The sequence below is a fragment of the Condylura cristata genome, unplaced genomic scaffold (genome assembly GCF_000260355.1).
Source record: "Condylura cristata isolate star-nosed mole 26May11 unplaced genomic scaffold, ConCri1.0 scaffold00003, whole genome shotgun sequence".
NCBI classification, from domain to species: domain Eukaryota; kingdom Metazoa; phylum Chordata; class Mammalia; order Eulipotyphla; family Talpidae; genus Condylura; species Condylura cristata.
The window spans coordinates 29,199,177-29,213,986 of record NW_004567104.1 but is presented as its reverse complement, the minus strand read 5'-3'; the positions used below and the strand labels follow the sequence as shown (position 1 = coordinate 29,213,986).

The 14,810-nt window shown below is 32.6% G+C and overlaps 1 protein-coding gene across 16 annotated transcripts in view; it reads right to left on the bottom strand.

Annotated features, from left to right (window-relative positions):
• The window catches only part of DLG1 (discs, large homolog 1 (Drosophila)), a 206,024-nt gene that overhangs the window by 99,241 nt on the left and 91,973 nt on the right, over window positions 1-14,810 (bottom strand). For 9 of the 16 annotated variants that reach the window (XM_004675115.2, XM_012733445.1, XM_012733432.1 and 6 more), the window contains one exon: window positions 1,364-1,462. The exons of the other annotated variants lie outside the window; for them this stretch is intronic. In XM_004675115.2, coding sequence (XP_004675172.1) covers window positions 1,364-1,462 — 99 coding nt within the window. The remainder of the gene's footprint in view (window positions 1-1,363; window positions 1,463-14,810) is intronic. 16 annotated transcript variants of the gene reach the window in all.

The following is a 14,810-nucleotide window of genomic DNA, read 5'->3' as shown; positions in this document are numbered from 1 at the left end:
GAGTAAATCAGAGAACTCTGAAAAGAAGTTTTCCTATGAATACATGTTAACAAAATCTACTATAAAATAACAGAAGTTTAGAAAATTATTTTAACACCTAAAGATGAAGAGTAAAATACTTTCAATTCTCTTACTTTAAAGTATATTGTACATCTATATCCTAGATACTTGGAAAAATGTTACATTATTATAATGTTACCATCATTTTAGTTTACTGAATTAGAATATTATTTATAAACTCAAGTTTCTTCTCTGCAAGACAGAAAATTATCCATCTGGATTTATTTATTTATTAATTCACCCAGTTTCACAATGAACGGCCTTTTAATGATTTTCATAGTCAAAGATTATATCGGAATGTTAAAACATTAATATAAACTGAAGTCTTAGCATTTCCCCTAATCCTATTTTTTTTGATAGTATTATTACTGATTTTTTGTATTTCAGGGGAGGAGAGTAGCACTGAGATGTGAATAATCAGAGATAATCTATAGTCCTCTACCCCATGGAACTTATATTGAAAGAAACTATGTTTATATAGCAAACATTATTTTTATCTAGATGTTATGCTATCAATAATAGCAAACATACCTTAACACACATTTATACAATTGAAATGAAACTAAGATCTTTCACACCAAATATCACTATCATACTTAATAATGCTACTATTACTTTGACTTTGGATGACTGTTGGTAAAGCAGTTAAGGTCTCAATAAGCCACACCTTGAAACCACAAAAGTTCTGAGGCTCAAAATATTCAGCTACTTTAACATTTGGTTATCATTTCATATTTTGACTGTTACATGCTAATTTCTTAAAAAAATAATTTAGGATAGTTTTAGATTTATATAAAAGTTGTAAATACAGTACTGAGTTCCCATATACTTTATATACATTCGTGATTAGTTTTAATAAATAAATGTGAAATAGGTTATCCAAACAAATTGACAGAAAGATGCATATTTCCAAAGAAGATAAATATTTAGGAAAACAAAATCCACTAGATACATCTAATACAACATCAAAAGGGCAGTAATTTGAAGAAAGTAAAATTTCCTAAAACAAAAGCACTGAAAAATGACTTTAGACTTACAAGTACATAATACATGGTAAAAATCTAGTAAGGTTCAATATTATGAAGATTAGGATGTTTTTCTATTTCATAGACAACCAAATGAAATGCAAACATTAAACCTATTTTGTATTTACTCTGAAATGTGTAATTCTCCTCAAAATACCCACTGATGTCCAAGGTGAATTACAAAATCTAACAAAGAAATTATTAAAAACAGCTTTAAAAGGATACAAATGAAACATTAAAAGCAAATAAAACTTTATAAAGAAAAAAGAAACAAAAACCTGTGGTATGGTGGGTAGGATGACAGTATTCTCAGCAGGGACTGGCAGGACAGGGATCACAGGGACAGTGGGAGAAGAGGGAGGTACAGCTTCTGTTGGCTAAAAATCATCAACAAAAAATCAGGAAAAATACCAAAATAAAAAGGAAACACAACAGAAAGTTTTTCATAAAGATATAGTCTTTAGAAATAATTGAGTAAATAAAATATTCCAATTTAAATTACAAAAATACTTTGCAGAAATTATTTTAGAAATAATCATACCACCAACACCAATTTTAAGGACTATAGCTAAAATGAGCTCTAGTTAAAAAAAAAAAAAGTGACATCCTTAGATGTTTAAATGAAAATAATAAAAGATAATGACTTATATTACTCCTCCTCTGGGAGACAAGATACTTGCTTCACAGACTACCAAATATTTCTCTAGCATTCAGAACATATTTTATTACTTTCTTGCCTACATTTCAAGAATCAAAGTAATTTTAGGTACCTAGCAGACAGGCAATCAGAACTTACAAATCCACAAACAAAAGATTCAAAGGATTAGAAACTGAACCTGTGTCATTTGAAATAATCTGTGCTATTAACTTCTAATACAAGGAACTGTAATAACCTACTTGTTAAATCATTAATTTCACTAACATTCTGGCACATGTATTATGTGGAAAACAGAAAAAAAGAAGTGGTAATTTTAGTGACATACTTAAGAAATTTTAACATCTTTAATCAATTACTCTAAAATGAATCAAATATTTTTAAAAAGAGTAATTTAAAAATAATATTTAAAAATCAAATATTTTAAAAACAGAACAGGGATTTTATAAGACCTAACCCCTAAAAGCTGAATTAATTAAAAAATATTATTATATGAATGCTATATCCTACATGTAGCAGAAACACAAAAATTAAGTGCTAAACTTGAAAGCATGGTTTTCCTCACTAATAAAGAAATACAACATAAAATTACAATGATGACCTTTTTTTGCCTATCAAATCAGCAATCAAGATTAATTAAAGAACATATGAAAACTCAACAGTGATCATGATGATGGGATATACACAAAAGAAGCTAAATCCTAATCTCACATTAAAAACAATGCTAACTTGAAATTAATCAACTACATAAATATAAGTACTAAAATTATGAAGCTCTCAGAACAAAACAGGGCTATAAACCTCCATGACCTTGGATTTACAATGGATTCTTAACTATGACATCAAAAGCATTAAGTGGCTAAAAAGAAATAAACAACTGTATTTCTATAAGAATTAAAATCTCATATTCATGAAGGGGCATTACCAAGAAGGCAAAGACAACCTATAAAACGAAAGAAAATCTGCAAATCATGCATCTGATGGGGGTTTAATATTCCATAAAACATAAAAAACTCCTACAACTCAACAATAAAATACAGACAGTTGAAAAATAGGCATACGTTTTTAACAAGATGGATGGAACTTGTGGTGACTATGCTAAGAGAAATAAGTAAGAAAGGGAAAGATAACTATTGGACGGTTTCACTCATTTGTAATACAAACAACTAATGGAAACAAACATAGATAACAACACAAATTACAAAAAATGAACTCTTAGACTCCTGTGAAGAATATGCAGGTGCCAGAGGGAAGATAGGGGTGGAGGAGGCTATGGGGCAGTATAGTGGCGTGGAAGCTGTGGTAGTGGGTGAATAAAGCATGTGCACATGTTGAGGTGTGAAATAATTCTGAAATTATGTAGGTATGTAACAAATGATAAATCAATAAAAACTCATTTTACAAAATAAGCATGGAAACTTGAAGACATTTTTCCAAAGAATATACAGAAACAGCCAGTGAAAAGCTACTCAACATCATTTATCAGGGAAATACAAATCAAAGTTACAACAATGTAGTACCTCACACCTAATAAGAGGCTGTTTTAAAAAAGGGGGAAAAAAAAAGGGAAAATAAGTCCATAAAGAAACAAATGTTGGTGAGAGTGTGCAGAAACTGGAACCATCAAATAATGCTATGGGAATGAAAATGGCGTGCCTTAGAAAACAGTTGGGGTGGCCACTCTGGCCTATCCTGGTATCCTATCCTCTTGCTCCTATTACTCCAACCACCCTGTTTCAATTTGAGGGTTGCAGGTTTTACACATTCACACCAACATTTGTATATACTACAAGAAAAAAATAGTGATTATAATCTTTTATTATCTCATTCTCTAGTAATAAACTGAAAATAATATCAATCATAAGAAATACTAGACTTGCAGCAGCTATGGATTAAGCTCAACCCTTCATTTTACAACTAAGGTTCTGTTTACAAAAAATAAACTGGGAGGAATTAGGAATACTATTCAGCTATTAAAAAATAAAAAGATGAAATAGTATTGATAGGTCTTGAGGTGATTATGATAAATGAAGTAAGAAAATGAAAGATGGTTTTGCTTATCTGTGGAATATAAAAACAAAACAAACAAAAAAACCAAACAAACCTAAAATGACAAAGGGCAGCAAAAATAATTTTGAGGCTCTGTGAAAAGTATACTGGCTACCAGGAAGAATGGGGTTGAGGGAGAAAGGGAAGGGAAGTTTTAATGGAGAGTGAGTAAACAGAGATGAGACTAGAAAGTCAACTAAAAAAGGTAGACAAAATAATGGAATTACAAAATCATCATTTGGCAACCATCATAGTAATAATTCATTCCAGGGACATCAATGGATGTGAAAACTTCTACTGCTGCTGAATGAACCTTCCATTTCATTCTAATAGATGAAAGTTTGAATGTGGCAGAGATATAAAGACACCACCTCTCCCCTCAAAACATATAATTAGGGTGCAGAAATCTAGCTATCCTTAATCAAAGCAAACATTTACTAGGGATGCGATGAATCAAAATCACATGCTATCTGATTGATAGATTTTGTAAGAATCTGTGATAGTTTTATCCAAGATGTATGACTTGAATCTAATCATTAAACATCAGAAAAACCCCAATAATTACTAAGAATATCAAAGATGAATTTTACTTCTTAAAATAGTTTTTAGGTGTAATAAAAACCTACACATATTGAATGTATAATTTGACATTTTTGAACATATGTATACATTTATATAACAATAAATACAATCAAGGTAACAGACATATCCATCACCTCTGAATTTCTTTATGCCTTTTAGTAGGGTCAGATAGTAGCTATTAATAATCTACTTTAACATAAAAATACAAAGTTACATGTGTATATCAAATTGCAAGGCCAAACACAACAATTTTCTGCACTGGACAGTCATTCTTCAAAACCCTTTATAATAAACTATAAACCTTTTAATAATAAATGTCAACCTTAGCCCTGAACCTCTTCAAAAGTACATTTGGAATGAATACTATTTTAAAAATCCCAAAACAACTTTTACCATATTAATCCACTTCACTTTCTATAGGGTACTGGGCAAGTTACTTTGAAAATAAATGGATGCTCCTGTGTCTTCCTAAGACATATATAATATATATATTATATGCCTGAAAAAGCCTTCCCTCACAGCTGACACAATTACCAATTCAAGTAACAAAGAATTACAGAACAACAAGATAATCTGATGAGTTCATCTGAAACAAAAATACAGTCTTATACAGAAAACCAAATGAAGACTGGTTGATAAGCAACAGCATAAACATTAGTTAGATCTGATAACAGAATAAAACAGAGGTAATAGGATATTTTGAGCACAAAATTGAGAGTCTGGTTTAAAAAAAAAACTTTGGGGATCTGTAGAAGACATGGAATTCTAAACTATATAATGAGGCAGAAGGATACACTATATTTGGGTTATTACAGAAAAATAAGGAATTCAGCATAAACATTTAATCTTGAAAAAATCTTATAGATGTAGTTCACTAATTAGACAACAGTGACTAAAATAATGAAATCATTCTTTTCCTTCTCCATTTGTATCACTCAATAAAATAAGCACCAAAGAGTTCTGTTTTTTTCATTCCTGACCATGTGACTAACAGTCTCAGTTGTTTCTATCCATAGCAACACCATGGAATCATTAGCCTCTGAGGCTGCCTTCAGAGACTTGTTTCCATGACAACAGAGGCTATAATATTAAAACTGTCTCTAACTCAAAGAACACTGCAGAAAATTGTGAATTCCTATAAGATAATTGGATTTTACATATTTTATAAGTACTTTCCACCAGCATTGAATTGACATTTTCAAAAAATGTTTAAGGTGATTCATTTTAGAGATTCTTATTTGCTTCATAGGTTTTATTTTAAAGAAAAAAATCTTAAAATTACAAAATGATACACACTGCTGTAAACCAATTTTATCTCAAAAGTCCACAAATTTAAAAATTACAAAATCAGCTTTTAAAATGTAACAGATTTTTATAAAAGTGACCCAAAGCCTTGTGCATTAATGGGAATTACACATCTATTTATTTCTAACTCTGTTCCACTCTCTTTAACTTCCATTCATTCAAATGGAAAAATGTATAGCTAAAGAGGTTTTAATATGTACATCTGAGTCCTGATACAGAAAGAGGAACAATTTTTGGTATTTTGATACTGATAATGTAGGTGAAAGATGATCAGTGACTTAAAATGAATGATGGCAATGACGAAAATGGACATGTGTAGTGAAATCAAGATCTATTTTGAATGTGGGATTGGTATATCTGATGATTGATGGGATGTTGGGAAGAAAGAAGTTTAAAAACAATACCCACAATGTCCACTACAAATTATTTTTTTCAGTTTGACCAAGCATAAGATTCCCAAGGCTACCTGAATACATATAATTTTTTTCATTAATAGAATGGAGGTAAACTGAGTCTGAATATATACAAAGACTCAATAAAATCAAAGTATATTTATGCCAAACATAGGAAAATGAAGATTAAAAATTAGCAAATCTTTTATTATGTAATTGCCTTCGTGTCACTTCGTGACTTTTTTTCTATATGGCTCACGTAATAGTCTTAATCCAAGTTCTCTTGTTTAAAGATCTACTATGAGATATGTTTCTCTGATTAAATGTCAAGGGAACTATCTAAAAGGGAGGGAGAAGCCAGAAAAAAAAAAAAAGTAAATGTTTTGAATGTTTATAGAAGGATAAAATATAGCAGAGTAAATTTATCACTCTGGTAGGGAATCACTGTATTCAGCAAGGGTCCTGCACCTTCAGAGTAAGGTATTTTTTCATGGTTTACATCTGTTTCTTATTTGATTCAGATGCTCCTTTGCCACACTTACTTCAAAAAGCACCTTCACTATAAACTGGTATAGTGAAAAAAACCCCAAAATCTCATTAGCATATGACACTCGTCATAATTATCTAAGTCAATCAATAAAACTAGATATGTTTTGAAATAAATCACTAAGGGTGTTAAGATACAATTTAGAAATTTTATTTAACAAATTTTTAATAACTTTTTAAAAATGGAGGTTAACACAGATTATAATTATAACACAGTGTATGATTTAGGTTCATACCTCTTCATCTGGATTTTACACACCACATCCAATACTGAAGCACCCATAATCCTCCACCGCATGCCATCTGGGCTCCTCCCCCACTTTTTTCACAATTTCCTTTTTAGATCTTGTGGTTTAGATCTAATGATTAACAATCCTATTACAGAAACATGGGTGCAAATTTTTTACTTCACAGAGAGATCATCCAGCTCATGAATCTATTTTTGCTTATAAGAATTTAGTTAAGGTTTATCACCATTCATCATGAAAAATGGTTTTCTATTAGCATTCAAATGGTCAAATTTTACAAGTAAGATGAACCAACAACCGCTAAAATATAAATGTAAACAGAGACCTAAAACCTGGATTTAAAGATACAGTTATATAACTAACATTGGTAAGAAACTCCCAACTGCAATATGGCTTTTTCATCTGATTTTCTCAGACTGTAGCTACAAAAACATACAACCATGGACTTCATGACTAAACTAAAATGGGCCCGTAGTGCTTCCTGGTATTCATATATTTACGTATTCTACTCAATCTCCTATAATTCCCTAATGATTTAGGCCCGTAATACCTTTCTGAAGTCCCTTTTTATTTGTTTTCTTCCTACTTAGTATTGGAGTCATAGATAACTTCCTTGCTGTTTTTCAAGTATTCTAAACACATACACTGCCTCGGAGTCTTTCATTTTATAATTGCTCTTGCTATTTCCTTGGCCCAGATATCCTCATGACTCAATTCCATAAGGTCTTTCATGGTTTTACTAAAACATCACCTTCTAAGTGTTCTACTTAAAAAAAAACCCTCTCAGGAAAAAAAAAAAAAAAAAAAAGATGAACAACTATATACCAGAGACATTTCATGGGGGTGTAATGGGGAATGGGATCAAAAACGGTGGAAGAGAAGTACACTATGGTGATGGCACACAGGTGATTTGGTGATGGGAAGCCCATGGAGATTACAACTGAGATAGAAAAAGGCACAAAATGATATAGAAATAAACTACTGTATTGTTAAAAAATCAGTTTGAGAAAAAAAAATCCCTCTCAATTGTCCTATTACCTAACCACCACATTCTCACAAATATACATTTCTTACTCTTGTTTCACTTTTTCTCCAGCAAACTACATATTTTAATTAATTATATTTATTATCTGTGTTCTCCACTTTAATAAAAGGGTATTCTGATTTTATTCATGCTGATATGTCTACTGCTTAGATCAGTGCCCATCTCATAAGAAGTCTTCATATATATTTGTTGAATGAGTGCAAACACATGACTGCCAAAAGAAAATGATTTCAACAGCACTCTAAAATGTCTAGTGTGCGCCTGTGCCTCTCCCCACCCCCTTTCATGCAATATACATAGAAAATATTGCTTAAAGACTCTGTGTTTTTGTGAACATTACTGGTCAGAAGATATTCAAGATGTTCTATGATTTGATAACCTTAGAAAAGAAGTTTCAAAATATAAAAATGCCACCAAAATGGCCAGTTTCATGCTGTTATCTAACTAGCAATAGCTAACTGCCTTGGTCAAGTATTTTTGCTCAAAGGATTTAATTTTCTTTTTTTTTTAAACTGTATTAGGAAATAAATTTGCACTGGCAGCTCGTATTTGAAACCTGTAGTGTCAACCTCTAAATTTTATTAGGTTCTGTGATTCTGTGGTTTCCATCTGTTTTACCTTGGTGTTCTTTTTGAAAAAATGGTGTTTACATTTTTTACCTTTCAGTTCTTTAATTTCCTTTTAGACAACCGCTCATAGCATGTACTTGCTAATAAAATAGTTACATGGTTTGTTTTTCTGGCTCATTGTTTAAGTTACATATATTCTCACTAAAACCTATTTTTTTTAATCATTCTTTAAATTAAGTTGCTTCTCCATGACTCTTATTCCTCACTTAAAAGACCAGAATATTTTGTGGATGATGGTGATGGTAGTGTTCCTGGTGATGAAGGGATGATGATGATGGTGGTGATGGTAAGTACTCGCTGATGTCAGTTATTATAAAAAATGCTTGTATGTATTATGCCTAATTTAATTCTCACTAAATATTAATGAAACTTTTCATCCCTATTTTAGGAAGAAGAGAGACAGAATTCAGGTAATTTGTCTTACTATAGCTAGAGCATGGCAGAACAGACTTGAAACCCAGGCCATCATCTTCTTAAAGACATTATAAATGCTCAAACAACATATTACAATGTTTCTTTAAAAAAAGTTCAAGAAAGTGCTCACTTCGGTAGCACATATACTAAAATAATTTGAGAAAAGTAAAACAACGTACAATTTCCTCCCTAGTCCTTACTTCTTGGACCTCATTCCTTTGGCACACTCTTCATGACTATCTCACGCTAACAGCAAGCTACTTGTTATCACCCAGTTCTCTCACCATTGAAAGTATCAGCACTAGAATGTATAGGGATTCTGTGGTTTTACCTGGCAAATGAGCCTTCAAGTAAATATTTCTTGAACTGAAATATTCAGACAGACTTAGTGGCAATGCCTTAATGGTAGCTAGTGTCAGGCTACAGAATAAATGGGTAGGAAAGGCATTCTTCAACCTCTAAGATACTTTCAGGGATACTAATAATTCAGGAGTAACAACAATGAAAAGATGAATTCCAATTACTGAAGAGTGGTACTGGTATGCATCTTTGTTTTTCTGCTATCTTTCAAAATGCTTTCAAATTAATTTCTTTTCCAAATTTGTAATTCTTCATGAGATGGCTCAAACAAAATTTAATCTGAGTTAAATATCAAAAAATGAGACAGGGATCTGTTTTGTTCAAATCTCAGACTAATTTCTACTTGTTTTCTTGGGACCAACAAAAACTTATAAATTTCTTATTTGGTCTTAATTCTGTCATAACAATATCTTCTTCATACTCCAGAGCTGGCTCAGTCAAAGTCAGAGTTTAGATTTTGTAAACATGGAAAATACTGTTCAGAACTGGGACCAAATTGAATTTTTCTAAAGATTAAAAAACAAACAGGAACTCCTTCTGTTAAGGGGTGACAAGAGAAAAATCTTTGCAGGGCAGAAGTTGTGTATTGGTTTCTACAATTCCAAGGCTTCCAGATGATTTATCTTTGCACAAAATAGGTCCAGCCTTTGTTGATTGATTTGTATATGCCTGTAAAATTATCACATCAGTTGGTTGATTTAAAATTTGATAAATAAGGTGGTAACTATCAAATTCTAAATTTTTATATAAAATGGAAGGACTGAAAAAGCAAAGTAACAGTGCCAGGAAGTACAGAGAATAGCACATTAAAAGATCCTTAAGAAGAATGATACTAAGCAAAACTTTAAACATAAGAATTTAAGTTCTTTGCGTAAGAATATAAAGTCTTCAAGCATTTTCAGAGGGCTTTGAATTACACATGATTACTGTAATGTACACTCAATAATTTAAAAAAAATTTTTTTATTTATGCATACAGAACTGGGGTACAGGCCAGAGGTGCAGGGGTGGTGAAAGGCTTCACCAGAGACAGTGGGGAGCAGAACAGGCAGATTGTCGAAGTATACTGCTGAGGGGAGCAGCGGGTGGGTCAGGAGAGGTCTGCTTCACCATGTGGGATCACCTCCGGGGCTGGCGGGGATAGAACTCATGCGGCACTGGCTGTAGCTTCACAGTACTTGTGCTTTAACCCACTGCGCCACCAAGGAGGGCCCACACTCAATAATTTTTAAGCCACAGTTTCATACAAAAATGACTTGAGAAACTTACAGTGGTCAAATTATAATTAGAAACTCGAAACTTCTTTACAGCGATCATCAGACTAAATCAAAATAAAACCATTTATAATATTTGCTTATTCATTCAACAAATATTTACCAAGTGCATTCACCATGCTAGGTTCTGGGACATAAGAGAATATATATCTTGAACTACCAGCTCTTGTGAAGCTTATTAATTTAGTAGTTGATATTAAGCAAATCATTATTCAACTGGTTAGTCTAACATGGTCATTGTAAGAGGCATCCAGTACCAGCTCATGAAAATAAGCATTGGTTGGCAAAAATGTAATGCAGGCAGAATCTCTCACCTAGCCCAAAAAGCATGTGGGCTATTTTTCAGCACTGTTACTGATAGATTATTTTAAATGCTAACATTAAAATTTGTTTGTGTATATCAAAAATATATAAATTGCTGCTTGTGAATTTGCTTTCAGCTTACTTATCTGTCACTGACAAAAGGTCTACACAACAATCAAGATGCTATATAAAACTACAGAAATAGGCCCTTCCTTGGGGCGCAGTGGGTTAAAGCACAGAACTGTAAGCTGGCTGCAGCTGCTTCAGTGTGGGTTCCATCCTTGGCCCAGGAGGTGACCACATGGCCGGGCAGACCTCTCCTCTCTACCCCGCTGCTCCCCTCAGCAGTGTGCTTCATCAACCTGCCTATTTGCTCCCTACTCTGTCTCTGGTGAATCCTCTCACCGCCCCTGCACCTCTGGCCGGTACCCCAGTTCTGCATGCATAAATAAATCTTTAAAAAAATTAAAAATAAAATCCTACAAAAATAAATGCCACACACATCCTATTTACAAAGAGCTTATAAAATTCACTTTGGTTCTTCAAACTACACATTAGGATATCAATTTTATTTTTTTTTCTGATTATTTTTGGGAATAATTTCAGGTTCACAGCAAAATGGAGTGGAAAGAGCAGAGTTCCCACAAAAATCTCTGTTCCCAAACACACATAGCCTCCCCATTATCAATTCCCACTGGAATGGTATTTTTATACAATTGATGAAGCTACCCTGACATATTATTATTATAAAAAATCCAGAGTTTACTTCAGGGTTCACTCATGGTGCTATATCTGCTATAGGTTTTAACAAGTTTATAACAGGCTCTCCCTGGTGGCGCAATGTGCTAAAGCACCGCATTATGAAGCTTTCCAAAGCCACTGCAACACGAGTTTGATCCCTGGCAAGGGAGCTGACCCACATGGTGTGGCAGACCTCTTCTGACCAGCCCGCTGCTCCCCTCAGCAGTGTATTTCTATTGATCTGCCTGTTCTGCTCCCCATTCTGTCGCTGGTGAATCCTCTCACCCACCACACCTCTTGCCTGTACCCTAGTTCTGTAAACATAATTTTTTTTTTAAAAAAGTGTACAACAACATGTATCTGCCATGATAGAATCATACAGAATAGTTTCATTATTCTAAAAATCCTTTGTGCTCTACCTGTTCATTCACTGATACTTTTAAATCTGTTGCCACAATTTTCCCTTTTCTAGAATGTTGTATCAATGCAAACATCAATGCTTTTTAAATTGTTTCTTTCACTTAGTAATATGCATATAAAGTTCTATCAAGTCTGGTCAGTTCTTTTTAGCACCAAGTAACATTTCATTATCAGAATGATCCTGAATATGTTTATTCATTCACCTACTGAAAGATATCTTCATGGCTTCCAAGTTTTGACAAGTATGAATAAAGTTACTATAAGACCTTAATGTGCAAGTTTTCCTATAGACATGTATTTTCAATTCAATTTGGGTTAGGTACTATGTTTTGCAATTGCTGGATCCTATGGTCAACTTTGTATTTTAAAAGTTTATATAACCACTGTAAATGCTCTTACAGTCATCTCTATGCTTTCCTAAAGTGTACTACTGTATAAATGACTGGTTCTTAAACACTGCTTAAACATATCTTTGAGTAGGTACATAAAGCTTCCGTATAAAAATTTCTACAATATTCTTTATGTGAAAAAGGGAACAACTAATTTCCAAATCTGGTTCATGGTATTAATCTTACAAAATTCCTTTTGAGTAGGAAGTTAAACTCTGCAAAGAGTGAGCATCTCACAACCAGTATAATTGTTTTTATACTAATTTTGATTGCTTGGTTACTTAACAGCCAAAGACTATTTCTACTCAAATGTCCTAGAAACTACCCTCCTAATAAGTTAGCATTTCCAAAGTCGTTTAAGAAGATTGTCTACTTATGTTATATATTCTAGCTTAATACAAAGTCAGCATACTACTGAATATAACCCATTTCATTCCTTAGAGATGAAAAGAAGTATGTTTTATCTATCTTTCATAACACAACTATTATTGTCCTTGAAATCAAATGTATGCAGAGATAAGGAACTGGGATGGTCCAAAGTGGAAATACCTTGGTAGAAATAGTCAGAAGATGGGGTACCATATGCCCCTGTTTGCCGGGAAGTTTGTATTTATGCCTGCTGCTCTACTTTAATTATTAATAGCTCCCTCTTCGCATCAAAATTATTGCACTTTGGTTAACCAGTTATATAATCACCCAGTTGTAAGCATGGTTCCACTTTTCTTCCTGCCTCACCTGTATTTCTCTACAGAGGGGTAAATAAGTAGAGAAAAAGGCCCAGTATAATTTTAGATAAAGTTTATTTTCTAGAAGGTCTAATGGAGAATTCACACAGAAAAAAACCTCAATTAATAATCAGGTAGTATTTAAGTGCTACGAGGAAAAATAAATAGAAGGAAAGAAGAGGTGTCTATTACCTTAGACAAGAATAGAGGAAGGTAGTGGTACATAAAATCCTAATGTTACCACAATTAAAAGAATAAGTTATTTAAAACAGAAAAAAAAATGTGGGAAGGCTCTCTGGAAGGCAACAGAATATCTGAAGAAAGAATGCTCCAGGCAAAGATAAAGGCTATAAGATGACAAGCTTAATATATTTGAGGAATAGGAACAAGGCCAGTACAGCTGGAGTAAAGTAAGTAAGGTAACAGTAAAAAATAAGATTGGAGACAATATGAGGGACTAGCTCACACAGGAGCTCTAGGGTTATAGCAAGTAAGAATTTAGGATTTCATTATAAACAGGGCTAAAAATAAGGTACTGATATGAACTGACTTATATTTTGTAAAGATGACTTGATGCTGAATGAAGGGCAGGTTGGTGAAAGGAAAGAATGAACATAGGGAGACCAGCTAGATGTTAAAGCTTTAGTTCAGACAATAAATTAACTATTTTGAATTAGAAATACTTCACTGTAAAAATGCTGAAAAATGGTCAGATCATAAATATATTCTGAAAAAGAACACTAAGCATTTGCTAAGCATTCGACTGAACTGTACTAATCTAGGTACTGTAATTCTTAATTACGAATATTTGGATCTGTCCAGATTATCATAATTAAGTAATATAAAAATGAAGTAATAATGTAATGAAACAACAGTGGACAGATAACTGGTCTAAGTATGCTACATATATTAAATTATATAATACAATTACTTCAATGAGACTGATAGTAGTAATTTGGGGGGGTCATTATCTAAAGGGTAGTGTCAAAATTAAATCTTTTATAGTCCAGAGTGTACCTGTTTAGGAAAATAGTATTTTTAAAACACACATCAGCCTACATATTTTCCACCAGGCTATCTGTTTTTTTCTTTATTTTAATATAGGAAGGTTATTCCATGTTTATATGATCACTATTCTCATTAATAAACAATGATATTACCAAGTAAATAAAACTTTTTACCTAGGAGATAACGAAGTAGCAAAGTCTGAAGGTATAATGCTAGAGCTCTTTAAAATTCTGCTTAATATAAAAACTGGGTTTTAGATTGAAACAGAGCTGGGTACACTAAATATGACAGAACAGACTGGCATTGGATGATACGAAATGCAAAAGACATGATGAAGCAAGGAACTGAGGAAGGTTTGACAATGTGTAAACCACTTTTTTCTCTGCTATAATTGCTACTCAAATTTGAGAACATAAATAATGAAGCCAAAAAAGAAAAAATAACACTAAAGTAAAATAATTCAAACACACTCATCCCAATTCAACAATAAAACAAAACAATAAAACCAATCAACCCATAGTAGAAACTCTTCAGACACACCCAGGAAGACAAAAATCAGAAATAGTTTATAAACTATAGGGTTATCATAACTGGGTGTTTACTCAAAGAGGTGTGAAAATCAGGTACATAGAGGATTTGTG